Source organism: Zeugodacus cucurbitae, chromosome 3 (genome assembly GCF_028554725.1).
Source record: "Zeugodacus cucurbitae isolate PBARC_wt_2022May chromosome 3, idZeuCucr1.2, whole genome shotgun sequence".
NCBI classification, from domain to species: domain Eukaryota; kingdom Metazoa; phylum Arthropoda; class Insecta; order Diptera; family Tephritidae; genus Zeugodacus; species Zeugodacus cucurbitae.
Window position 1 is genome coordinate 45,923,732 of NC_071668.1, and position 10,994 is coordinate 45,934,725.

Below are 10,994 nucleotides of genomic sequence, written 5' to 3' on the forward strand. Positions count from 1 at the left end.
AAACCCAATTTAGAAGATGCGGAAATATTATTTTTAAGACGAAGTAGATGTGGTGAATTTGGCAAAAGTGTTCTGGTAAGTAAAACACATTGATGGTTCAATCAGAAAGCTTTGACGATCGATTTTCACACACATCTCTTAAGGCGATATTTTCCCCGTTGCATTTATATCCCTGAATGTGATTAAAATATTCCAAAATTTTTAAATTTGAACACCTTCAAAATTTTAAGATTTACAATTGAATTAATAGATATAGATTGGACAATCCTAATTTTGGTACCAGGGTAATATTGTTTAAGATGTATTTTCTTCTTGGTTTTTCACATATCGTTGTCATGTCAAACATAACTTTGTTCACTACTTACTTAAATACCATAAATATTGCATTTAGGTATGCTGCCCCGATCCACCGAATAATAATCGAGGAGAATTGCCTTTGCCACCAAATTGTGGAAATTCTTCATTAGCGGGACGCATTTTTGGTGGAGTCTCGACTGATATTGATGAATTCCCATGGACTGCGTTACTTATATACACTAAAGGTATACATATGTACATACATACAATTATTTATAATATATATATATGTATATACATATACTCGTATATACACATACATATACATATATATTTTTACTTTACACCGAAAATATTGGTCAAACTGTAGGTTATGTTATTAAGTGGGCGTTTTTTGCTGATATAATAATTTGACCTAGCGCTAAAAATTGCCTCCAGCTCCAATGCCTAATTTTTAGAAACTTCGCTTGACTTTCTATATACATCGGTAATTATCGGTAAAAAAAAGGGAAGTGAACGTATTTTTATACTCTCGCAAGTTGCTAGCAACAAAGTTGCTACGAGAGTATAATAGTTTTGTTCACATAACGGTTGTTTGTAACACCTAAAACTAGACGAGTTAGATATAGAGTCATATATACCAAAGTGAACAAGGTGACCGAAATCCGGAAATCAGGATGTCTGTCCGTCTGTGCAAGTTGTAACTTAACTAAGCCATAAATAAAGTTATAAAAGTAAAATTTGGAATAAGGGATCGCACTAGGAAGGGGCATATATGGGTGTAGTTTCTTTGGGGAAGTGGGCGTGGCCCCGCCCACAAATCGGTTATTTATATATAACTCCCAAACCAATAAAGCTATATAAACCAAACTTTCTGTAGTCGGTTCTCTTACGTACACCACCACACACCATGAAAATAGTTGAAATCGGATAATAACCACGCCCACCTCCCATACAAATGTTAGGTTGAAAATTACTAAAAGTGGGTTAACTCACTAACGAAAACCGACAGAAACACAAAATTTCACGGAAATAATAGTAGAAGGAAGCTGCACTCAGATTTTTTTACAAAATGAAAAATGGGCGTGTCATCGCCCACTTATGGGTCAAAAACCATATCTCATTAACTACTCGACAGATTTCAATGAAATTCGGTATATAATTAAAAATGGCCCCCTGATAACACGGATAAAAAATGGGAAATCGGTTCACAACCACTACTACTTTCCTTATAACTCAAATTTGAATTCCATCTGATTCCTTCACTTTATCATGTATACATAAGGAACCAATGAAGATAGTGGAATAAAACTTTACACAAATAGTATATATCATCTCTGACTTTTCTTCTAATAGTGTTTTGTTAAAAAAATTATTAAAATTGGGTCATAACATCTCCTAGCTCCCATATACCTAATTATAGGTTTTTCAAAAATACGGTGGGCTTTATTCCGCATATATGTATTGGTTAATATGTGAGATATCGTAGCAAAATTAAGTGAGTGTATAGTCTTGGATATAGTGTACCCTGCTGGTGAAAATGAAAGAATTACCTCAGCCCTCATATTTCGTTTTTCTATTAAACTTTATGCCGAATTTATGGGAAAATTTTGTATGTTTGTAAGTTTCTTCAATAAATTGCGAGAGTATAAAATGTTCGGTTGCACTTAGCCTTTCCTTACTTGTTCTAGATATACTTTTGCCCTCCGTACTTATTCCTTTCTAACCCATTATAATTATTTTCCATTTTGTCAGCAAACGGCGAGAAAGGTTTTCATTGCGGTGGCAGTCTTATTAATGATCGCTATGTTTTAACGGCGGCACATTGTGTTAGCAAAGAAGCACTCCCTGCAAATTGGCGCCTAAGTGCAGTTCGTTTGGGTGAATGGAATCTAGATACACCACAAGATTGCCAATTTGATAGAAATGGCAATAAACTTTGTTCGGGTTCACATATCGATTTTAGTATTGAGGAAGAAATATGTCATCCACTATACAATGATGCAGCCAAAAAATATGATATAGCCTTACTTCGTCTTCAAGAGAAAGTCAATTTCAATGATTTCACTAGTCCCATTTGCTTGCCGGTAAACACAAACTCTTCTGTAAGTAATTACGAGGGCGTAACTATGGGCATTGCAGGTTGGGGATCAACGGAAACATCCAGAAATAGTGTAAAGAAATTAAAAGCATTGATACGAGGACAAAACCTTGAAAGATGTAAAGCCAAATACAATATCGACATAGATAACACTCAATTATGTGTGGGCGGTGAGAAAGGTGTCGACACGTGCAAGGGTGACTCTGGTGGACCACTAATGTTAATCCAATCATATAACGGGAGGGAATCATGCCTTCTGATTGGTATAACTTCATTTGGTCCGAGAGTGTGTGGACAAGAAGGATTCCCTGGCGTTTACACGCGTGTAGACGCTTTTATTAGCTGGATACAAAGTACAATTACAAAATAAGATGTTGAATTGTAATATGCACTTTAATATGTGACTTCAATTCATTAAACAAAGTTTTTTCTAATTCTTAGAGATATTGTGTTTAATTAACGAAATAACACTAAAAATCTGTTGTTTAGTTAGAGACATGACCACATAAGTGTTGTCTGACCTATGGTAAGATATGCTAAATTCGTATGGTAGGAAACATGATATTAAGAAGTGTCGCCTTTAACCCTTAAAGAATGAGACATCAAAGACTAGACGTCGTACTAAGTTTTAGCTCATTACAAATAAAATATAATTTCATGTTCGAATTTTCCTCATTTTACTTTTTTAAAATGAACCCACGCAAGAAACGGGAAAGTAAATACATATGTATATGGAAGAGTGTGTATAAGTCTGTAAAAACTTATAACTTTTGAAATGTATGTTTAAACCCGTGCGAAGCCGGAGCGGTCTGCTAGTTTTTTATAAAGGTGTGAATTGAATATTTAAATAGAGATAAGTAATAATATTCACACACGGTCAAAATAATAAGTACATATGTACATCCCACTTGCCTGCAATCATGGTTGAACTTCGAGGGTTGGTGAGGTACACGATTCTTTAATAAATTCAATATGGGTATACCTTTTACTAGTCCTAAAATTTTAACCAAATCGAACAATTTAATTTAATGCGAAAAAATTTTAAATTTTATAGATGCCTCAAATCTCAGGCTAGAGAGCAAAAGTCTCTAAAACTTAAGTTTGTTCATTGTATTACATGCAAGGACGTAGCCAGGTAGGTACAGGGGTAGCCAGGTAGGTACAGGGGTAGCCAGGTAGGTACAGATTGAAAAATTATTATTTTCATTATTATTCATTATTAGATTTTTTTTAAGAGATTTTAAATTTTTTTTCAGTTGGTTGACGATAGCCTCAGCTGGAAGTTACATTTTTATGCATTTATTTATTAAATACGCAGCATTCATATTAGCTGAATGATGCGCTATCTGACGCATTATTGTCACAACTCATTTTGGAATTGTCAGCCGTTAATACAAAGCACAATGATAACTATCGATAGTTTTGACATCTTTAGATCACAAACAAAACAGGTGGCTTTCAAACAAGTGCAAAAATTATGTTTACATGTTTACAAGTTTACAAGTGCAAAATTTATGGATATAAGAAATTTTCTTCAAAAAGGTAAGTATTAAATGGGTTATAAACTTTTGATTGTCTACTATTGCTATTACTTTCGAGGTATCTCTTCTGTTAAGAGGAAACATGTTCGTGACAGCAGCAGTGGAAGTGAAGAAGTTATTGTGAGCGCTTGTTCATCACAATCGGCTGTGCCTGTTGCTGAGGCGCAAGCAAATAAAGCTTCTTCTGTGGAAATAGATGTCACTGAGGAATGCCATGTAAATGATGTGGGCCGCTATGTTGGGCGAGCTTCGCAGCTGTCTGTCGAAAAAAAAGGAGATTCTACTTCGTCTGTGGGTTCCAAATGCTGCCTATGATTTTAAAACTGATGCAAAAGCTTTGCAAAGAAAATTCAACCATGGGTGGTTGGATATATATGCGCCGTGGTTGGTATATTCCAAGCGGTTGAAAGGTGCACTGTGTAAGTACTGTGTGCTGTTTCCGCCTGTTCCTGTTTTAAAAAAAATGCACGAGTTCTCCAAAAAGCATTCTCACACAAGTCTCCACATTGCTGCATCAGCTTCAGCGAAGGCTTTAATTGAAAATGTGCCCGTTGACGTACAATTGAAAACACACCATATGAAAACTATGGAAGATAATAGAAATATTATAAAATCTATTATTTCATGTGTGTTATTTTGCGGCACACACGACATGCCTCTCAGGGGCAGAAATTCCGACGAGGGCGTTCTTCTAGACTTAATAAACTTACGAATCGCTTCAGGCGACTCAAAGCTAAAAGAACAAATGACATCATACAAATTCAAAATGACATCATATACATTTTCGGAGAAATTATTAAAGAACTTATTGTGAATGATATAAAAACAACAAATCCTTACACCGTCTTAGCAGATGAAACTGCTGATATATCAAGCAATTTTAAGAAGAAAATATACCCGCGCAGAATATTTTCATTGCTCCAGCCATAAACTGAACCTGGTTGTCAATGCTACAAATACGGTTCCAGAAATAAGAAATGCCATATCAACAACAAAGGACGTTATAAACTTTTTTAGCGAATCAACCACGCGAAGGAACTGAGTGCCTACTATATCACGTTTGTGTGAAACCAGATGGTCAGAAAAATATAAGGCAGTAAGAAAGTTTTCTGAAAATTTTCCTGAAATTGTTGAAGGACTGAAAAAATTATCCATAGATGGAAACTATAGCACAAGAAAGAGTGCATACCAGCTTCATTCATCGGTGATTATCGTTTCCCTAATGATATTTGCAAAATACTCTGCATTACTGCAATTGATATGATTGCAGTAGGTGAGCATATTCTAATGAAATAACAAAATTATATTTGTAAAGTTGGAATGTTTGCAGAATACTTATTTTTTGTTTGTTTAATAGGTGAGCATATTGAAAAAAATATTGAGGTAATTGAAAACGATCGTAGCAATGCAGAGCAAGTAACGAATGAACTCCTTGCACAAGTGCGAAGAGTTGCAACTGCTATCTTTACCGCGTTTAGCTGTAAAACAAAAACATAGGAGCAATCCTCCATCAAACAACGAAGATGAGTACTGGCGACGCTGTATTGTGATTCCATATCTTGACTCCTTAACAGCTTCGTTTAAAATAAGATTTGCCCGTGAAAAAACTCCAGCATTTGCGCTATCTCGGTTGCATCCATTGTATATGCTCAAAAGTTCAATTGAAGCCGTTTTTGAAAACTCGAAACTATTCGAAAAGCTTTACGATTTAGATGTCAGCAATGAATTGAAACTTTGGTACAATTTATGGAAGAATAAAAATTTATCAGAAATGGAATTAAGAGAAATTGAAGTTGTTGAATTGATCAAACAGGCAGATGAATTTTACCCTTCAATTCGAAAAGCTCTCAAAATATTATGTACATTACCATGCACTACAGCAACGGTGGAGCGTTCATTTAGTACGCTAAGGAGATTTAAAACTTGGCTTCGGAGCACGATGGGAGAAGAGAGATTATCTGGATTATGAGCGTGCATCGCACATTTGTGAAAGAACATCAACAGCCCATTTAAGAAAAAATCATCAATAAATTTTCAGAAAATCCTAGACGTCTACTACTTGCATAAAAATTTGTAAGTTAAAAAAAAAATTGAAATAGAATATTTGCCAGAAATAAATTGTATAAATAAATCATAAAAGTAACCGTAGTATTGTCCAAGCGCACATTCCCTTAACGAATTCTCCGTATTTTACAAAAATTCCAATGTAATAAAGCGTATCCAAATAGAGGGTTTCGAGTTAATATCCGAAAAAGTGTGAAGTCAAATTTTTATATAAAACATCGACATAAAACATCGTTGAAAGTGACATCGATGCATCGAAATTTTTAGATTCAAGACATCAATGGCTAACATCGATGATTTTTGACGAAAACATCAATGTTTCAAAAACATCGATACATGGTTTGCATCCCTAATGCCACAACGAACTAAATTACCTGTCAGGAAAGCGAAAGAAATATATTCATTGCGAAAAAAAATTTCAAGATGAGTTTAGAATTCGAGAAAAATTATGGAAATTGGTCCGGCCCAAGTGGCACTTTTGTGGAGCGACGAAACAAAAATTAATTTGTTCGAGAAAGATGCCAGACGAAGTGTAGTAGGCGGACGGACAAAACCGAAGAAAAAAAGAAGTGCATAGTAAAATAATAATGAATATATGCGCAAACGAAAAAGAATTTATTTTAAATTTCATTCAGACTTGTCAATATACCATATGATAATCGTGAGTTATTTCGGTTAATATTCGGTTTTAGGTTTGTTTTACCTTAATGCTCCTATATTTTTGAATAAAAGTACTATATGCTATACTGCTTTTTTAAAAAATATTTTTTTTTTTTCAATTGTACCTAGTATACAATGATTAAATACTAACAACAATTAAATTCTAATAACTTAAAAATAATAGCTGTCATCGATTGGCTAACTGCTATAGACAAGCCAATCGAACAAACTTTCCAAATTTTCATACGAACTGGCAGCACTTAAATCGAATTGTCTATACTTGGAGGATGGGATCATGTGTAGAAGTTCACGTAAGTGAGGAAAGTTTTTGATTGTCATTCACTTGGGAGTGGCCAGAAACGACTCTTCTCCACATGATTCAAGCACGATCACGACTTTCTGTTTTAGACCAAGTATCCTCTGGGTAGCTAACAAACATCCGTTTGAAGGCGAGCTAAAGTGAGAAGACGAACCCGCCACATAAAAACTAAGTACCAATGACAAATCGAAGAAAGCCTCGGATGAGACACCCCCCTTTTGATGACGACCCCTGCAAACGTTTTAAGGATAATGATTTAAGGGCATGCATCTGGAATGAACGGACCCTTAATTGGCAAGGTGCCTCTGCCCAGGTGGTTGATGTCTTCATACGACTAAAGGCTGATATCACCGCCATCTAAGAAGTGCGATGGACGGGACAAGGACGGAAGACGGTGGGTGCTTGTGACATCTACTACAGCGGCCATATAAAGGAGCGCAAATTTGGTGTTGGATTTGTGGTGGGAGAGAGACTCCGTCGCCGAGTCCTGGCATTCACCCCGGTGGATTAACGTCTAGCCACAATCCGCATAAAAGCGAGGTTCTTCAACATATCGCTGATTTGCGCCCACGCTCCAACGGAAGAGAAGGATGATGTGACCAAAGATACTTTCTATGAGCGCCTAGAACGCACCGACAAGTGCTGCTCCCGCCACGATGTCAAAATCGTGCTTGGCGATGTCAACGCTAGCTTGAGAAGCTGGCAGACAGAGGTAATGCTAGAAAATTTTATGAAAAAATGAAGCGACTTAACAAAGGTTTCAAGACCGGAGCATCCCCATGTAGAGACCAAGGTAGTAATCTGGTAACCAATTTCCAGGGCATACTGGGATTATGGAGGGAACACTTCTCCGGCCTGCTGAATGGCAGTGAAAGTACAACACCAGGAGATGGCGAACCCGATTCTCCAATCGATGACGATGGATTTTTGTCGATTTTAAAGCTGCTTTCGACAGCACGAAAAGGAGCTGCCTTTACGCCGCGATGTCTGAGTTTGTTATCTCCGCAAAACCAATACGGCTGTGTAAGTTGACGTTGAGCAACACCAAAAGCTCCGTCATGATTGGGAAAGACCTCTCCGAGCCGTTCGATACCAAACGAGGTTTCAGACAAGGCGACTCACTATCGTCGACATTGACATAGTTCAGCGAATAAAAAGACAGTGGCTACGCTGGCTAGGTCATGTTGTCCGAATGGACGAAAACACTCCAGCTCCGAAAGTGTTCGATGCAGTACCCGCCGGAGGAAGCCGAGGAAGGGGAAGGCCTCCACTCCGTTGGAGGGACCAGGTGGAGAGCGACATGGTTACACTTGGGATCTCCAACTGGCGCCGAACTGCGAAGGAAAGAGAGGAGTGGCGCGCTCTCATCGATTCGGCTATAACCGGCTAAACGGTTCAACGCCAATTACATACATTCATATACTTGGTCGCACTAAACTCTTCTTCCATGTCTTTTTTTCTGCAACAAATTTTATTTTTATTAAAGTTTTTTATTCAATAAATTCAATACAAAGATATTTAGGATTTATCTTCGCGTGCCATTTTCAGTTTCAAATTTGTGTATAATAATTTTTATTATTTTGACAGTAATTTGTCCTTTGAGTCGTTCACAATAGTAAAATGGTTCAAAAATGTGTAAAACAAAATTTGGCAGCACTCAGCAAGCGGTGATAGAATTTTTAATGAGGTATTCGCATACTCTTCTGCACGAATTCAACTAGATAACTTTGTTGTTGCTTTCACATGTAAAATTTTTGACAGGCGAGCAGAGAAGTGATCAATCGATGGCAGCTAATAATTAAAAGCTAAATGTTAGAGAAATTCCTTTGCTGCTACAGTTGCCTTGCTAAGTCTGAAGGCCTCTTAAGTTTCAGTCGGTTTTCTCGTTCAGCAGTACCGATGAGTCTGGATGCTTCTTCATTTGCTTGCTGTATAAGCCTCATTTCGTGACTCATTGCAAGTTTGGTTATTTCGTTTACTATTGAATTCACACCAAGATCACGGTGAATGTCAGCAGATGTAATAGCCCTGACAGATGGCAGCGTTAATTCGGAATAACTGCTTTAATCGGGGTTAATTCGAGAGTTATCTCAGTTAACTCCGTTTGCTAACTCCCATTTAATTCTAAAATTTTTAGAGAGTTAGTGGGAGTTCGTGGCATTTTCGTTGGCAGCATTGTTAAACATGCCCGCTTTTTATATATTGTGAATGAAAATATGCAATGCTGACAGCTGCATAGCATACACATGCTAATTTTTTCTAAAATGGAATTTCTAATAATAACGTATTTATGTATATTTGTTTAATAATTAGTGATTTTGTACTAGTTGTGCGGCTAACAACCGCAATATTTGCTTTCTATCCAATTTTATTTCACCAAAATGGAAATATTATTGCCAATCAGCTGTTATGGGAGTTTATAACTCGCTTTGCTGCCGTCTGTCACCCACAAAATTGGAACTGATTAAAAGCGCAGTTAATCGGGAATAACTCTGCCGTCTGTCTAGCCTATAACATACCAAGGAGCATTAACTATAATTATTAGTACCTTTTTTTTGGAAGCGCTGAATGCAGGCAATACAGTTTTGACTTGAGCAACCCCATAGTTGAGCTCCATAGGCCCAAAGTGGCTTTAGTACTTGATTACAGTACTTTTCGTTTAATTGCACATCAAATTTTGCACAAATTTTCGTTCAATTAACCGGGGAATCAATTATCAGATACTCCCGTAATTGAACAATTTGTTCAATAAAAAAATCCCGTTTGAATGAATTTGTTCAATTACTGGAATCACGCTTATATTTGTTGAATTAAGCGATTACGTTGGAATCAAAATTTGAAAGTTTTTTGTCTTATTAAATTGTACAATATTGAAATATTATCTAAAAGTATGAAATCGATATGATTAAAATTTCAAGAATGTAAAACTTTTAACGGATTATCTCAAAACTTGAATTTTGAAGTCAGTGGACACGATTTCTTGAAAAGTTATAAAGCGATTCTATTGAAAAATTTCCACACATCTTTATTACAACTATTTTTCGAGTCAGTATATGGCGAAAATTTGACCACAAATGTTAGTTTTTTTGTTCAAAATCTATCAAGAATTAAGTTTTTAATCTTTTCTTTTTTTCCTTCGTTCATTAACAACAAATATTTATGGTTCGTAGATTTGGATGAACCAATAATGAGTTATGATGTCCACTGCAAGAACCTTTTTTGGACACTTCATGGAAGATGAGGTAACAACGTCTAAGCTTTCGGAATTTCTAAATATTAATTTCATAAAATACTGTTTAAATATCTATGTATCTATTTATGTACATATGTACATATATATATTTGTTATTCAAATTTATTATTGAAAAATTATACAGTGTTGATTAGAAGATTAGTTTTTTCAACAATATTATTTGGTGGAATTAACCGGGGAAATTTAAAAGGAAAATTAGTTTTGATGGCATATATTTTGAACCAACTAAGCGGGAAAATCAATTAACCGAGTCCAATTAACCGAGAAAATTTACATGTGTTTTCATATGCTGTCACATAACTTGAGTTAGTGGGGATATCACTTGTAAAAGCAACTAAAGCTTTAGCCCCAACTCGCTTCCCTGGGGAACACCCGCTTCTATCGGTTACAAGTTTTAGTAGGCATCCTTTTGTTTTATGCGAAAGTATTTATCTTTTAAGTAGGAAGCAATTATTTCGCAATATTGTTTGGGTAACATGCATTTCAATTTCAGCAGTAGACCCGAATGCCAAATTCTATCAAAAGGCACTTCTAAAAAGGCCGGTGAACAAACTTTCTTTTTATCTATAGCAAATCCAACGAAATTAACGATTCGGTGTACCTGGTGAATTGTTGAATGATGATCACGAAACCCGAACGATGTGTTGGTATAAGGTGTTTTCGATCTATTATTGATTTGAGCCTCTTTATGAGAACATTATCGAAGACTTTCGATAGAGCTAGCAGCAGCGATATTGGCCTGTAAGATGTGACATCATA

The 10,994-nt window shown here is 36.1% G+C and overlaps 1 protein-coding gene and 1 long non-coding RNA gene across 2 annotated transcripts in view; both read left to right on the forward strand.

Moving 5' to 3' along the window:
* The window catches only part of LOC128920245 (serine protease easter-like), a 6,496-nt gene extending 3,658 nt beyond the window's left edge, over window positions 1–2,838 (forward strand). Inside the window, exons 2-4 of the mRNA XM_054227161.1 lie at window positions 1–75; window positions 392–542; window positions 2,053–2,838. The exon at window positions 1–75 is cut by the window's left edge and continues 92 nt beyond it. Of these exons, the coding sequence (XP_054083136.1) occupies window positions 1–75; window positions 392–542; window positions 2,053–2,768 (942 nt within the window). The 3' untranslated portion in view covers window positions 2,769–2,838. The remainder of the gene's footprint in view (window positions 76–391; window positions 543–2,052) is intronic.
* Window positions 2,839–3,559: 721 nt separating this feature from the next.
* LOC128920247 (uncharacterized) lies at window positions 3,560–10,373 on the forward strand. The gene is made up of 2 exons (XR_008470354.1): window positions 3,560–7,694; window positions 7,802–10,373. It is a non-coding gene; the product is annotated as an uncharacterized LOC128920247 (long non-coding RNA).
* Window positions 10,374–10,994: the final 621 nt, after the last annotated feature.